Raw genomic sequence first — 17,040 nt, forward strand, 5'->3', positions numbered from 1 at the left:
AGAAAGAGTTCACTTAAACAAGTCCTAAGCTGCAGTAGCGATTGAAATGCACCGTAGTAGACGCACGATAGCCAGTGGCGTAGCCAAAATGTTATTCTTTTCTTAATGGGGGAGGGGGGGGGAGGTGCTTGACTGGGAACCGGGAGGCGGGTGAGGGGGAAGGTAGGGGGTTACGCAGGTCCTATACTAACAGACATTTCAGGTGTGGGGGGAGGGGGATCGGCATGTGCCGGCGGTGTAACAGCCGCTTAGCTACGCCACTGACGATAGCAAAACGATCTAGGCAATGCAGGAGGACACTGTTTATGCAAGCACTAGCACGACGCAAACAGGCGATCTGACGACGCAGCTCTCCTTCGCGGAAGGAGTGAGACGGTATTTCGGCAAACGCCCGCCCTGCTTGCATATGCTTCAGTCGCGGTGACTATTAGGTGGATACGCAACTTGTTCCAAGCAGTGGCGGCAATATGAAGAGAGACCCAAACAGTGGAATTAAAGCATATTCCTTTGCTAAATGAATTCTGCACCAGAAGTCACGCAAAGCGCGCATACTGAATGATTCCGACATGCCGATCGCTGTCAGCGCTTCTGAAGGGCGTACGCCTTTCCGTATCCGGATGCCCCAAGTTGTCCGACAACTCGCCCAAGTGTTTTCAGCGAAGCTTTCAGTTCGTTTCGTGCAACAACGAGGCAGAATCTCAAATAAGTAACGAAAACTTTGCGTATTTGTGAGCAGATACACAAAACTCACAATTCTACACATGTGAACATTACTGTGTGTACAGGGTGCAGGCACATATGATCGTGACCACAATAACGACCTTGTGGACCGCACTGATCGCTCTTTCTCGACAGCCGCAACTCCTCCTCTATCCCTTCCCTCTGAACCCCGCTTCGTTTTAATTGCCCGAAGATCCATCCCCCGGCGCGTCAGCTCCCTTCCCCACAATCTTTGTCGGGTGGAGGAAGTCTCTCTCCGGAGACTTCGGGCCGGGAAGACCCTTACACCAGCCATCACTTGTGCGTGTGGTCAACAATATGAAGACACTGTCCAGTGTCCGAAGTCCTCCGCTCCTGCGTGTGCAGTGGATGCGCGCCATCTACTTTGAACGTGCCCTGTGACAAAGACAATACGTGAAGGTGTGCTCAAAGGTGTAAAACTGAGCAGCGCTCTAGCTGAGGGCTATGAAAAATGGACTATAGACAACACATTTTACAATTCATTGTAGCAGTATCTCCACGAAACGGGCCTGCACGCTTATATTTAGCTCCATTATGGCGTTATGCCACGTGGCAAACCAAGCTTTAGAAAAAAAGAAATGAGTATCAGGCAAAACTGCTTAAATATTCATGCCATGAAATAGCCCCCCCCCCCCCCCCCCCCGTTTTTTTTTTCTTTCTGAGAGTGCATCACGTTTCCATAGATATAAGAAACTATGAGAGACTTACCACGGGTCGGCCAACAACAAATCGCAAAAGCGATATAGCCAAAGCGCCACTAGAGAATCAAACAACACGTCCCTTGTCCTAAACGAATAGAATGGATTTCATAGAAAAGATTCATGGTCGATCCCAAATAAATGTATATTGCCTGTCTTTATTAAACAGGCAAAAGAAAGTAGAGGCCCACCGACCTCGGCACTAGTTCCTACCAGTGTACTAACAAGTATACTATATGCTATAGAGCTTTCCATTGATACAACTGCATGTGCGTAAAACGCCCCGCTACTCACACAGACCACGCGATTACGTGTGACCCGCCGTGTTATAGCCGCGCAGTGCATTCTACAAGGAGGTTGCGCTGCCGCGGACTCGAGTGCGATCCTCACCGTGGCGGCGGGCGCACTCCGAAGAGGGCGAAATGCAAACGGGCTCGTGTTCTTAGATTTAGGTGCACGTTGGAGAAAACGGTGGTCAAGCTGAATCTGGAGTCCCTTTCTACGGCGTGGGTCATACCGTGGTTTTTAGCACCGTAAAACCCCAGGATTAATTATGTTTCTTTCCTTTGCCCTTGATTATTTTTGGTTATAGTAGGCGCTACCACGCTGATGTGACAGCACTCGATCCGCACTTTATAGACTGAGCATGCCACGAATTCAACTTCAACATCCATCCATCACACGTTGAACAGAATAGGTGATCCACTGTTCGACCCTCTTGCTTTCAACGGTCAGCGCAAAAGGAAAGTACGCGCAGGTTACGTAATTCACATTGCGTGTTCGATTCGCGGGCCGTGTACTGAGACGAACGCGTCTAGACGGTAGAGATTGATCCGGAGCCCCCCGTTGTATGACGCCTCACAAGCCTGCAGGTTTCCTAGATACTTTAAACCCCATAATATAACTCTGTGCCCGCTATCAATAAAAACTTCTCATGCCGCTCGCAGACAGGCGTTAGCACGCTCCCGGAGTAGGGACGCAGTCACAAGATCCGCACACGCAGGTTTTCTGGCGGTTTCCCGCGCGGCAGAGGAGTCGCGCAGTTTTTGGCGGGCAGAAGTTTCGGGAGTCCGGAAACGCCGAACGAGACGAGCGGCGCCGCCGCCAGCCCTGGGCGCAGGCCAAGTGCAACACGCGGGCCCGCGCCGCGTTTGCGCCCCGCGCTCTCCGATGGGGCATACGGCGAGGACTCTTCACGGCGCGCACACTTCCGAGCAGCAGCTAGGTTAGGCTCCCTTGAAGTTGCATGCTGTACATTTACATTATGACTACGCTACAGGAACTACTCGACTGATTCGTGTACAGGTTAACCGATTGGATATGAGTGACTGCTTTAACATCCCGAGGCTATGCGAGAGAGAATCACCGTTCGCGTGCTGCTCGTTCTTCAACCACGGCCGGAAAACGACCCTGCGCTCCCGGAGCGCCACAGCTGCTGATATCAGCCGCGGCTGAATCTGTCAAAGGTGCGTACACCCGCTCGCTCGCACGTCCCTCCTGCCACTACGGACCGCTCCACCTGCAAGAGATACGCGCGACACTGGGACTGTTGCTAATGGCCCGAATAAAACACATTCGTTCAAAGATGCGATCAAAAGTCCATCTGAGGCCTAGCCCAACGGTGACACTAGAAGTTGTATAAAAGTACATCCGCAGTATACGTAGTTTTAGTCACACTTGTCGACTGTTTTATGACGAGATGGCGGAGACGTGATGGCATGCAACCCAACCCTGCGATCAGCGGGAACCGGCCCCGTAGTAATTAAGCGAAGCACCTGGCTGCTAATAAGAAGAAGTATTTTAATGACTGGAAAATGCAGAGAGCTCGGCCGGATAATGGAGCATCTGGCCTGCTACTCTACGTAAGGGAAGGGGAAGAGGGGAAGAAAAAAGTTCACAATGGGGATGATAATGGGAGGAACGAGGTGAAGGACACATTACAGAACTGGTATCACAGGCGTGAGTCCAGGCCCGTGTCACCTAGGAAACGTGAAAGAGCACGCATTGTCTCTGTCGTCTGCCAACTCTGTGGCCATGCGCCTAGCAAGAGGTCCTCCGACAGTGGTCCATTGTGTAAATGTCTCAAGGTATCTGCCATTGTCAGGCTGCTAATAAGTTACACGCTAAACGTTATAAACGCTAAGCGTTAAACGCTAAACATTATATGTCGATTGAAAGTATACGGGTTACGTTGCCTGCGACCGCCAGACTGACTACAGGTTAATTAAGGGAGTTCCTGTTTTACGTCACAAGCAACAACGCGCTGGGAGCTGAAAGTAAATCTCGTGCTCACAATCCGGTGCGTCAGGAGCGCCACGTGAACCGCAAGCAACAGCAAAACGACACATACGTATTATTTTTGACAAACGCTGTACATCCATAAATGGTTCAGTTGATGGTAGTTTCCACAACGGCTTTCCTCAACGTAACAGACATTCAATATACTGCATGACGTATACGTCACTGCACCCATCGTTACCAGAGCGTGAGAGAGGCATGCGTCTCCTTGACTACGATCCTTATTTGAAGACGCAGGCGCTTGCCAGCTCGAGTACATTCATGGAAGGCTGCGGCCTTAACGTGGAGAATTCACGTTTAGCCAAACATTTTTACGAAACGTCTTGTTTTACTCAACAAACTACAGCGCGGTTCTTGCACGCAGCGTTCGTCACAAGTCGCCACCGCGTAAAACTGTAAGCATCACTTAACGGCTCTCGCCTGCAGCCAATGCTGTCCTCTGGAGCTCTGCACCTGAAACATGGGGTGGCTCAGTGTAGAATCAAAATGCGAAAGAAAAACGCCCGCAAACAGAAGGAATAACGAATATCAATTTAGCACGTAACGTAGTTTCGGGCCCGTTTTGTTTTCTTGTGGTAGTGCCGCCCTCCACCCTACGCACATTGCATCACCTCTTCGTAACCGCTAAAAAAAAAAAAAAAAAACGCTTTTGCAAAACAAGAGACGCACGGTCGCGACAGCACTTGGTAACCTGCCAACAGGCAGTGTCCTAGTCAACACGTACTCGCCTCGCGCGCCGCAATTTTACGCCAGATTTTCTGCTCATCCATAGAGAGAGGGAGAGAGAATAACGAAAAGAAAGGAAGGAACAACCCGAGGAGAACAACGAGGGGTGCGAACGGGTCACAACGTCTCAACGAGGCGACGAGCGACGGTGAGATGCGTTGCCGATGGCAGGGCGGAACAGCGCGAGGGGAGCGCGCTGAGCCGACTCCACGCGAAGGCGTGCACCGCAACATCGACAGCGGGCACCCTTCGACCGAGAGTCGCATTTCGCTCGCTGGATGCGGCAGCGTGAACTTATTTTCCAACGCCCCGTTTCCCGCCTCGCAAGACGAACAAAGTTCGCGGCCCGATCGTTCACCCCACGTCGACAGTCGGCGCACCTCGGCCGCGCTCTTCACGAGGTGAAAATGAAGACCGACGCAAATCACCGCAGCGTCTTCCTTGCACTGTACGTCCATTTTCGCGGCACTTCTTGCAACTGGGGACCCAGGACTGCGCAATGCAGAACGTGCAATCCAATTTAGAAGCATACGTTGCCAGGTTACCGTCACATATGCGGTTAACACGCGCGTTTTCTAAAGACAACGTGTCACCGGCGCCGACAGCTCGGACCAAGAGCCCGCTTGAAAGAAATGTCGATCTCGCTCTTTCTAAAAGCAACAACCAATGCACAGTAGTGTGCTGTTCGATTCGAACGCATGAAATAGATGCGTTCGGTGTTTCAAGACCATGTCAACTCGACTCCACTGCGCTAGACATTGAGGGATCGTTTGTATCTTATAACAGCCCCAGATAACAGCCCTCCCCCCCCCCCCCCCCCTCCTATGAACCAAAAGTGCAATCGTCTAGAGAACGTCCGGCGATGTGCTACGGCGGTGCATTTGAGGTGCAACGTGAAAAATTGTTGCGCTGGAGTCGAGTTGACCCTGTTCTTTTTTCAGAGGTGTGCCGGTCACATGTTTCGACAGCAGCTTCGCAGGCTTCACAGCCAGGCGTACAGAGACTCCAGCGTGGAGTAGAGGGTCGGGGGCACTTCACTCAGGCCGACCTCTCCATCCTTTCGACCACGAAAGTTCCCCTCTCTCTGTGGAAAGGCAAGTTCCAGGTGGAGGCACGTGTACCCATTGTTGCTAGCGTGCAACTGGCGCCCCACCGGGCGTCGCACCCGCAACCTTCGGCAGACAATGGCGGTGGCTCCGAACTTGAGAGGGCGATTCGCAACTCGCACCGAATTAACGCACGTGTGTTACCCGAACCTAGTAGCTTTTAAAACTGTTATTCGATCACGTTTATTTATAGTAGAATGCCACTTCTGCTCAATATGGCCCAGATTTTCCTCTTCAGAAAACACGTTTTGTTAAGTAGCTGGCCGGGGCAGCACAAACATTTCTTGAGGCCAAGCAAAATACTTCATGGCGTCGGGAAGACCCCTGCCTGTTGTACACGTACAGGAGCCGAGAGCCCACGCAAGAATGGTGCAACTAAGTGCGCATTCCAGATGCACAACAGCAACGGTCAACGCCCATTTTTAGAAGCGAACATGCACATAATCATTCTGTGGACGAAGGAAACACACAATGTGTATCATCGTCTAATCACGTCATAGCTTATGTCCTACAAGCCGGCTTTCTCTTTAATCCTCGGCACCAGCAAATCAGGTAGTTTGTTTTGAAACTCATCAAATCGATCGTTTTAGTGCGATAGGCAGGCAAGTCGACAAAACCACATTTGTCCGAAAACGTACGTAACGTCATCCTCGTTTCGCGAACCTTGAGTGGTGATTATATAGGACGAACGGGAAAAGAAGCTCGGATACTCAACGTCATCATCGAACCGCCTCCTTTCCCAAGCCATGGATTCGTGACGTCACCGGCCATTACCCCTATAAAGACTGTCCCGCACCCGAGGATCTTCAGTGGGCACGGCGAAAGCGCTTGGCGCAGGTCGTTCACCATGCGCCTCATCTTCTTTGTACAGGTTGGTCACAACTGTTCGTTTCGTAGTGACAATAAGTTTTTAGTTGTTCTGCCGTGCCCTCAACTTTGTATAAGTATAGCCTATGATTGTTTTTGCTCCTGCAAACTGATGTTGTGTGGCGATGTTGAGGAAAATCCTGGACCAACAGTTGAAGAAATGTTTCAATCCTTGATAGAAGGACAACAGGCAATAAGAAATGATATCGCGGACTTGAAAATGCGCCTTGAAAATACAGAAAAAGCGGTTGATTGTTTTGACAAACGTTTGACTCAGTTGGAAGAAGACGTACAAGAAAATACGAGCACAGCTGCTACCTTGGTCACAACTGTATGTAAAATGGAAGAGATACTTAAATCACAGAAAGCCAAGATGATCGACCTAGAAGATCGAAGTATAGGCGATCAAATCTGATAGTTTTAGGCGTTCCGGAAATTCCCAATGAAACTTTGTCGCTCTTACGTGACAAGGTTTTAAACGACGTCTTTCTGAATAAATTGGGCTTGAGCGTCGGTGGCAAGAATACATAGGCTTGGGAGGAGTTCAGATGGCAAGCCGATTATCGTGTATTTCCAGGACTACACGGAAAAACATTCAGTCATGCAGAACGCATTTAAGCTAAAAGGTTCAAACATTTCTATTCAGAATGATTACTGCGCTGACACGCGGCGCAAACGCAAACTGCTTTGGACTAGTGCGAAGGCAGACAAAGATAGCAGAAAAAAGGTTCAGCTGATTCACGATAAGCTGCGAATTGATGACCAGTATTTTTCTTGGGATGATGCCTCCAACTCCCGTAAACAAATTTCTGGAACTGATAGTACACCGAGCCGCAAACAAAATTATAGAACGAACAGCTCAACGTCCGAAAGCTAGCTTTTGCAGGCGCACCAGCTCCGGCTTCTCTCATTCAATGCCAGAAGTATTGTAAATAAAACAGATAAGCTGGAAGATTTGCTTTTGTTATATGACCCCCATGTCTGCATCATTTCGGAAACTTGGTTGCACGAAGCCATTCGCGACGACGAAATAGTTCCGCCGAACTATCATCTGTACAGAAAACACAGGGTTTCTCGCGGTGGCGGTATTGCAGTCATAACAAAATCCAGTGTTCATGTAACAGTTGCAGATCAAATCAAGGAACACGAAAGTTTACTCTTGAAGGTATCTATCTGGGGAATGTCGTTTTTTTTTTTTGTGCTCGGTATATCGGGCCCCAGGGGCTGATGACTCTTTCATGCATCAGTTGTATGATCATCTTCTGAAACTAAAGGGAAAAAACTTAATAATAGCAGGTGACTTTAATCTACCGTGTCTAAACTGGAATCGTTTAAACTATGGTTCATCGGTTTCTGGTGACTTGGCGATAGATATTATGTTCAGCCTGGGCCTCCAGCAGGCTGTTTATAGTGACACCCGTGGAAATAATATTCTCGATCTTCTATTCCTGAGCGAACTATTTTCTGATGGAACAACGGTCGAGCCTGGTATATCAGATCACAAGTTGATATCTTTTGCAGAAGCACCAAGATCATAGAACAGTTAAAACAATTAGAGATTTCACTAAGGCAGATGATGTTGCGATTATAGATTATTTAGATACACAACTTGGTATAATCGAAAATAATGTTGAACTTTCATGGCAACGTTTTGAGGAGACTGTAAAGTACTGTACGGAGCACTTTGTCCCTTCAAAAGTAGTTCGAAAACAGCGCCTAAATCCTTGGATAAATCGAGATATTATTCAGACCAAGCGTAAAATAAAAAGGCTGAGAAAGAGGAACAAAGCTACAACCCCGCAGATTACGCAGCTGAAACAAGACTTACTACGAAAGGTAAATTCGGCTAGAGATGAGTTCTACAGCTTGAATCTTGAAGAATTTATTTCTAGCGATCCTAAAAAGTTCTGGCTGCATCTAAGCCAGAGAAAACAACAGATACAAAGCATTAACGTCAACGGAATTGAAATAGAGGATGCGCACTGCATTGCTGAATACTTCAATGTATATTTTCAAAGTGTGTTTACAGAACGTGATCAGTGTGAACTTTCCATTACAAGTAGCCCATCGGTAGATAATATTTTAATCAGTCGCGAAGGTGTCCTGGCATTGCTTCTAAATATAAATATTAAGAAGTCAGCTGGGCCCGATAACATTCCTAATGCTTTCTTGAGGCGATATTCAGAGCAATTATCTGAATTCATTTCTAATCCTTTTCAGCTATCCTTAAAATTAGGTGCAATACCATCAGTATGGAGTAAAGCACGTGTTGTGCCGGTACACAAGAAAGGAGACCGCCAATCTGTTTCAAATTACCGTCCTATATCTATTACTAGCTCGTGCTGTAAGCTATTGGAACATATTGTCGCTGGTTTTATACAAGAGTTTTTGAAAGATCATAGCATATTATCACCTTTTCAGCATGGTTTCAGGAAAGGACTCTCCACTGTAACTCAACTCGTAACAACCGTACATGAGCTATCCCGCATACTTGATTTATCTGGACAAATAGATGTGCTCTTTCTGGACTTCAGCAAAGCTTTTGATAAAGTTCCCCATGCAAAGCTATTACATAAATTAGATAAAATTGGACTCCCATTTGGTATCATACAGTGGATATGTGCTTATCTCAAAAACAGAGAACAGTTTGTTGATATTAGGAATTGTACTTCCAGTGCACGACAGGTCACCTCAGGAGTCCCTCAGGGCAGTCTACTAGGACCATTGTTATTTTTAATCTATGTTAATGACTTGATTGATGTTATTCCTGGTAATGTGTCCATACGGTTATACGCGGATGATTCTGTTATCTCCAAGGAAATTGTGTCCTATGATGATCATTTTGTGCTGCAAAGATGCCTTGCAGAGATCACTGACTGGTGTTCCAATTGGGGAATGGAGCTCAATGCGGAAAAAAACTGTACTTTTACGCGTAACAAGAAAAAAATCTGCTAGCATTTTTCCGTGCCAACTTGGAAATAGAACTGTCCTCGAAGTCGACAAATACAAATACCTTGGCGTTACCCTCAACAATAAGCTTACATGGTCAACTCATATCTCGGATGTTTGCTCAGCTGCGCTAAAAAAATTGTGGTTCATAAAAAGAAAGCTTAAAAACGCGCCTGTAAGGACTAAAATGTTAGCCTAGAATGCAATAGTGAGATCAAAGTTAGAATATGCTTCCGAACTCTGGGACCCGCATACCATGAAAGACACAAAAGAACTTGAGCGAGTACAGAGAAAAGCAGTGAGATTTATTTACGGGAAATATGCCAGGAAGGATTCGCCGTCCTCAATAATGTTACAAAATAGAATACAGAGACTCGAAATACGCAGAAAAATTAATCGTCTTGTACTACTACATAACACTCTTTCTGGAAAAAATAATATGACGCTACCAGCTTCCATATGTCGGCCTTCTACGAGAACACGACACAGTCATGAGTATTTGCTTGCACCGATCTTCGCGAAAACAAACGCTTACAAGTACAGTTTTTTCCCCCGAACGGTGAACGATTGGAATTCACTTCCCATTAGTGTATTTCAGTCTAAAGATTTCATGGCTGCATTGCAAAATCATTTTTGTGCAAGTTAGCGATGTTGACGTTATCATTTGTGCTTCTTTTAGTGCATTATGTTCATTTCATGTTGCATTGTATACGCTTTTCTGTGTTTTCTTGTTTGTGATATGCCCCTCCTGCTTGGGCCAAAGTATTGGCCTGCAGTATTATTAAATAAAAAAAAAATAATAATATTTCAAATGGACAGAGACGAACATTTGAAGATCGATGTGCAGAAAGGAGCCGCAGGGAAGGTGCTCTACACGTTATTATGTGCTTCGCAGCGCACTGCTGCAACATGCAACGTTTTACGGACGCGACACAACTGGCGTCATTAAGCGCCAGGAACTGAGTAATGAAGGCCGGGCGAAGGACAAGAAGCTATCGTATAATCCACGAGGGACTGAGCCAGCGCGTTCGCGCGCAAGCGATATGAAGAGACGCAGCGCGAGCGAAAGCAACTTTCTCCATGTTAACTGCTCATCGCAGTAAATGATTCGACGATGCAAAGAGTCTGCTTGTCGTTTAATTCATGCTTTGAAGCTTTTTTGTTTCAGCAGCCCTCGCGACAAAACGAAGAGAGACAGAGAAAGAAGACTCAACTCCAGTTGTCATCTACGTAATGAGAAACACTGACGGATTGGGAGTGCAGCGAACGGTTAATGCTATTGCGACGCGTTGCGAACTAATGCGCAATTTGAGTGTTGTTGGTGGTTGTCGTAACCTGTGACCCAAGTTGGCGTCACACAGGGTCGTTGAATGGCAGCACATATACGTGGCACGTATGGCCCACACTCTTAGAATGCAATATCTTCGTGACCGGCAAACGAAAACGGACAGGTAGTCGCGACTTGGTCGTTACAGAAAACTGGGTTGAACTAGCCAACGATGCTTCGGATTGAAAACCCCCGTCTAATTATTGAACGAATGAATCTATTAAACACACGCAAATCGACTGCATTTAAGCCCATGTCGGCCCGCTTCTTGACTTATGCGAGCACGCCGCATTGAGAGCGTACGACCTTGGCTCTGCGCAAATGAAGATGCGCGAAACGGTCAGCAGAGTCCGTGGGTGTCAATTCAGCCCGGCGGCCAACAGAGCCACATCAGCAGCGCCTGCTTCCGCCAACTTGCATGGCGGCGGGACGAACCAAGTGAATGCAGTGCCGTCTGCTTCGTCGCCGTCATCTGCATGCGTGTACTGCTCGCTTATGAGCGCGCGCTTTCCCACGGCACGAAATTCACCCTTTTCGTTGCGCCTTTATTACATTCGTCACTTCCTGAAGCTACAAAGCCCGCGCCATGGGCCCATGTGTTGGAGGGCCCATGTGTTCGAAGCATTTCCTGTTGGGCGTGCGGCTAGCTTATGAGATGGCAGAGGCAGGAACGAAGAGAGTGCTCGGAGCACCTCTCTCCGCTAAGGCGTTGCATTTAAGTGCGTCATAATGAAAATGTTTAACGCTATTTTGCGTGTAATAAAAGAAAAATATTAGCATTTAACTTCCCGGAGATCAGGTTACTGCTGCGTGAACAACGCCACTAAAAACAGAGAATTGATAATAATGCAAAGTGGTTTACGCTTTCCACCCAACAGAATCCAACGTCTGTGCTGAGGGGCGAAGGTGTACACCGCGCCCTTCCCGAAGTGCCGCCTGCCTTTTCAGAACGAGGCGCCACCACTAACGTTGACCGGGAAAAAAAAATGTTTCGTTCTTATAGGTTTGTTGGATGGCCGTCGACCCAGTAATTGCGCAGTGGAGCCGCAATTCCTTGACAGCGCAACAAATAATTTATTACGTCACCTTTTAATGCGGTCAGTTTGACGCAGACCTGCTAACCATCGCAGCTGAAATATACTGCGGTTGAACCTAAAAAATACGAACGTTTCGTGAAAAGCACTCAGAACTGTTTGATTGCTAGAGATATTGACTGTTCAAGAAATTCGGAAAGTGTGTCTGTATACAGACGCCGTGAACTGGCATTATGCTCAACAGAGGCGCCGCAAAAATTAGCTGCGCCAGAGACAAACGAAAGTGTTAAGTTCATTCATGAAGCATTCGCGTAACGTCGGCCGATATATTGTTTTCCATTACATGAATAAGTGGACGGCGGGTAGGCTCAATTAGTCTAGCAGATCCGAAAAGTCGGGCTGAAGATCGCTCGGGGACATTGTTCTGCTTTTTTTATTGTTATAGAAATTATATAGACACTCCAGGCGCATTTCTGCCGTAGGCGTGATGTTCCGTATAAAATCCAAGGGTGATAACATCGTCTCCGCTCGCCGTATGTTGTATGCACGAGTGAAAGCGTGCGAGGGTAAGCCGACGATGGTGGCTCAATATCGCGCGCGCAAGGGAGGAAAGCGGGGAGGAAGCGCGCCGTCTTCCGCCGCGCGCAAGGCAAGGGAGGGAGGGCGTTCGACTCTGACGCAGCTGTGTATGGTGCGGCCGCAAGGGCCCTCCTAGAAAGCGATCTGCGATGGGGATAGAGTGCGCTGAGAGCTAATAACATCGTGTGCGCTGTGTTTTAGCCGCTTAGTTCGCGTTGAAGCCGAGAGGCAGCACGAAGGTCAATTCGCTCGCTAATGGTGCTGCGCTTTCTCACTCCAGCGTTTTGACATGAGTGTGCGCGGTCATCGAGTGAGATGTGTTCATGCTTGCTTGTGAGCGCGTTACTATGCTTGTTGATTTAGTTAGTAAGCGAATGTTTACAAGTTTATACTACTATTAAACTATTATCTTTACTTCGTATAGCTGTGTACTAATTTGCTATCACAACCAATGTTTCGCCTTTCGGATGAAACTGCGACTTCCTTAACAAGTTTTACCCAAAATCTGGACCCAAATAAGGAATAGTTTTTGAATTTGAATACAACAGTCGTAAACAAGTTCTAAAAATTGGACATTATATATATATATATATATATATATATATATATATATATATATATATATATATATATAATACAACTGAGGAAGAAATGGAACTGAGGGGCCTGATCCTTTATTAATCATATCATAAGAAGCCAACAAACAATGACACCAAGGCCAACATAGGGGAAATTACTTGTACTTACAAACTGAATTAAAGAAATCATAAATTAGTGGAAACGGGATGAAAAAACAACTGGCCACAGGGGGGACAGGAACCCACGTCTTCGCATCACGCGTGCGATACTGTTACCAATTGAGCAACTGGTAAAAGCATCGCACGCGGAATGCATCGAAACGGCTCCTAAATTCCCACTGGCTGCGACGCCACGTCACGCGCGCCTCGACGGAGCAAAGCCGGAGAAAGGGAACACTGCTGCAGCGTCAGGTGTTGCGTAATAGGAAAGGGAATCATCGCGACGCCACGTCACCCTTGCAACCCTGTGTTATCCACGCGTTCCTTTTCCGCGCAAGCTCTCGCCTGCGTTCTAACTGCGCCTCGCTATAAAGAAACTGGTGTATAAAAAAACAATGAGTTCGAATGGAAGAACGTTCGCGGTAGTGAGTTTCAAACCTACGACTCCACGCTCAGAAGACACCACTGGGCTAGACCAGGCCAAGCGTCGCAACGCGCTCGCTTGACCGCGAGTAGTTCATAAGGACCTCCCAGCATCGTTCAATTGAGCACTGATGCTTTCGAATTCATACTCATAAGTACTTAGGTGTCCCTGCATTTTTTCATCACTACATTGAGGATACATCACACTTTGTGGAGCCCCAGTACATTGCGGCAACACGGACTTCTAAGGACGCACATTGAAGGATGGAAATACGTCACGTTATATTGCACGGTAAAGGTTATGATAGTTTGTGACTAATGAACCCTTTGTAACGGGCGGACTTAATATTAGTGTCCTAGCCAAGATAAAAAAAGAAAAGGAAAAGAAACATCGAAGAGCACATAGTCAAGAGCTATACCATACTCGGCACCGTTCGCGACTGTTTCATGGCTTTCCACCACAGTTATAGAGTAGCTGCAACATCTCCCACGGCGATACTTGAGTCGGGGACTCTCAATGACCTGCCCACCGGGATACCGGGCCTCAGCGTTGCGATGAGTGATTGACGATTTCTTTCCCACACGCGCCACGAATAAGGTTACTAAAACAGCCTACCAGTTATTTTGTACCTTGCAAACACTCTCAAATTATGTGTTTGTCTGGAACTCAAAAATGCATGAGTACAGCCATGTCGCCTTGTTTTCGGGCAGGGATCAAGTCTCTTCGCTTAACTTTTTTCTGAGATAATAGAACAAAAAGTTTTAATTGTCCTTACCGTTCGGATTGAGCGAGAAATACTAATCGATCACACTGCTACCGTGAGCGCCTCTAATTGGTAGTGTTCCGTCATTATTTCTTCGTCAGCAGGTGAAGTGATATCATGGCATAAGTGCATCGGAAGAGACTCGACAGTATACTCACAGAGAAAGAAATTTCTTTCTCTATGGTATACTACCTTGCGGTCGGGGCGCCCTTATGCTCTACGAAATAAGCGCCGGCGCTTCCAGCGCGAGTGAATAATAACCACAAGGAATGGCGTGATGGTCGCAAGCGATGTTCTGTCAGACAATGGCCAAAAAGCTGCAGAGGCGAACCAGACGGTCTGCAGACATGGCATCTTACATCTCGGCGTTCGCCAAGAAAACGTGAGGCGATCGAGCTGCATACGCTAATCACGGCTAGCGGGAATACGAGCCGCGAAAACGGCAAGATACCATTCGTTTCCTTTCCGCTTATGACAACAGACCCACTACCGTAGCGCGCTGTGTCACGGGCGCTGCATTTTCGTGGTCATTATAAAGTCGTTACGTATAGCCTCGACGTGCGAATTCCACTCGGGTCTTCAGATGCGGAGTGAGGTTTATATAAAAAAAATTAAAAAGAGAGAGAGAGAGATTACGCGCATCCGCGGCGAGCTGACCTCGATCAGGACACGAGCAAGGTTTCTTTTCGGACAAAGCCAGTGTGAAGCTGATTCAATATATTCTTCTCGAACGCTAGTGCACTTGTTGATGACTGCGAACATGATAATGCAAGAACACGCATTTTCTTTTCTTCCAAGTTCTTGCAGTTTCCGAGCGTTTCTCTCCCTTTCTTGTCCCGCTCTCGCGCCGTTTCTCGAGAAAGCCGGTGCCTTTATTGCAAGGGGAGAGCAGCAGCCACCACACGGATGGCGCACTCCCAAGGTCAGCGGCACTTGTTGCGGCGGGCAAACAAGGTAGGAACGAGGGGAGCACCCCTGTGGAGAAGCGGGGCCCTCGTTCGCCTCTCGAGGAGTGGAAAGACGACGCCCTTTATCGCGCAGCAAACCCAGCTACGTGCACAACAACGTGCTGAAGGGAGTGGCCGAACCGCAACATTTCTTCGGTTTTTCTTCAATGCGACTGGCCGGCCTGTCGTGCCGAGGTTTCCAGCCCGGCGCTCCACAGGTGGCCGCCGCAACCTAGCGCAGATTGACAAAGACGTCTCATGGGAACATGCAGCCGTACGCGTGTAACATAAAACATCTGGGTAACATAGTACATGCATGTGCTAGCTGCAGGTACCGCAAGTTTCCGTAGCCTTGTTGCATTACGCTGGCTTCACAGATCGGATAGCGAAAAAAAAAAAAAAACAAGTTCAGAGCTCGTAAGAAAAGCTCGCGGCCAATTTCGAATAATTTATAAGCTGTAAACACCCCCATCGGCTGGTCTGTTCAACAGTTGGTTTGTTCTTTTGCTATGGCCTGAGCAACGCACTCGTTGGTTTGCTTCAGTCACAGCTGTTCTGAGAGGGAGATGGGCGGCAGCACGCGCGGCTTGCGAACGAGCCCGAACGAATGCTCTGGCAGCAACGACGACGGCGACTCCGTTGGCAGCCGCGTACCGCCTCCGGTGGTGAAGCGCACTTTGTTGATCTTATTCGGCGAGCTCCAAGTTTGGGCAGCAGGAGGAAAAGAAACGCACGCAGATCGGCGCGCGCGCGCGCCCACACGATCCTCTTGCAGCGGAGATGCGGGCTGAGCGCTTCTCTCAGCCCACACGCGAGCATGAGGCACGTAACGCAAACTCGCACTTCTCCGGTACACCGAGGAGCGAATGCTTTTACACAGGGCCCACCATACCCGACCCCAGCAGCGGGAGCTTTCCAAATAGCACTGGCACTCCAGAAACGGCAAAGCGAGCGTGACCCTAGCTGCAACGCCAAGGAGAGCGGCAACACACTTTGGGGCGAATAGAAACATGTAATGGCAAGCGTGCCGACGCACGCTGTACACGCATGCGACGCATCTTGAGCCTCCACCACCAGATATAACTCTAGGCGCAGGTGCGTGAGAAGTTCCGGACTCCGGAGTTTCGGTCATCGATCGGCGAAGACATCCCGCATCGAACCGCGAAACGTCCCGCAACGAACTTTCGGAATGCTCGGATGGACTAATGTTAGCGCGCTGCTTTTCTTCGGAAGGCCAGATATCAAAAGACAAGACCAGAAATAAAGTGCAAGGAACACGCTCAACTCACAGGCTTTCGATGGTCACGCCGTTCTCGACGGTCTGATGTTCAGAGACGGAGTATCCAAAGTAGCTGCCCTTCGTCCCCTGCTTCAGAAGAGGTAGCCTCGGTTCCAAATTGAAAGCACGCACGCTGGCTAACAAGCCCGCCACTGTTATGAGTAAATACATTGTCTGATCAGTCTAAGGGCACGCAGCAGCGTCCGAAAACGTGTCCGTTCTACGCAAAGCACATTCACTGCCCCACACCCACAAACCCCGAAGGCCTTTAGTAGTTTCAAATGCACTCGCGGCACAGTTACTCCGGACCGCCCGCGTGCAAGCAGCAGCCGCGATGCCCGATCCGGCTGCTCTCGCTCGCTCTCGTCTCAACCGCCCTCTCACTCTACGCGTTGCATTCTCCTCTCTCACACAATTCACCGCGCCACTTGCGGTAAAATTGGGAACTAATTCACGAAGCGCCTTCGTTCGCCTGATCCGGTCCTGTCCTGTCCTATGCTGTCCTGCCTCCTGCCACAGCCAGCCTCAGGGACAAGCACGCCTGACCACTAAATCGTACGAGGAC

The 17,040-nt window shown here is 48.3% G+C and overlaps 1 protein-coding gene across 2 annotated transcripts in view; it reads right to left on the minus strand.

The window, feature by feature from the left end:
• The window catches only part of LOC126542964 (integrin alpha-PS1-like), a 141,422-nt gene extending 124,584 nt beyond the window's left edge, over nt 1-16,838 (minus strand). The window contains exon 1 of one of the 2 annotated variants that reach the window (XM_050190091.3): nt 16,486-16,834. In XM_050190091.3, coding sequence (XP_050046048.1) covers nt 16,486-16,646 — 161 coding nt within the window. In that variant the 5' untranslated portion in view covers nt 16,647-16,834. Of the gene's footprint in view, nt 1-16,485 lie in introns of both variants that reach the window. The other variant, XM_055077514.2, reaches the window with a different exon arrangement.
• Between the last annotated feature and the right edge of the window lie 202 nt (nt 16,839-17,040).

The sequence above is a fragment of the Dermacentor andersoni genome, chromosome 2 (assembly GCF_023375885.2).
Source record: "Dermacentor andersoni chromosome 2, qqDerAnde1_hic_scaffold, whole genome shotgun sequence".
Taxonomy (NCBI): Eukaryota; Metazoa; Arthropoda; class Arachnida; order Ixodida; family Ixodidae; genus Dermacentor; species Dermacentor andersoni.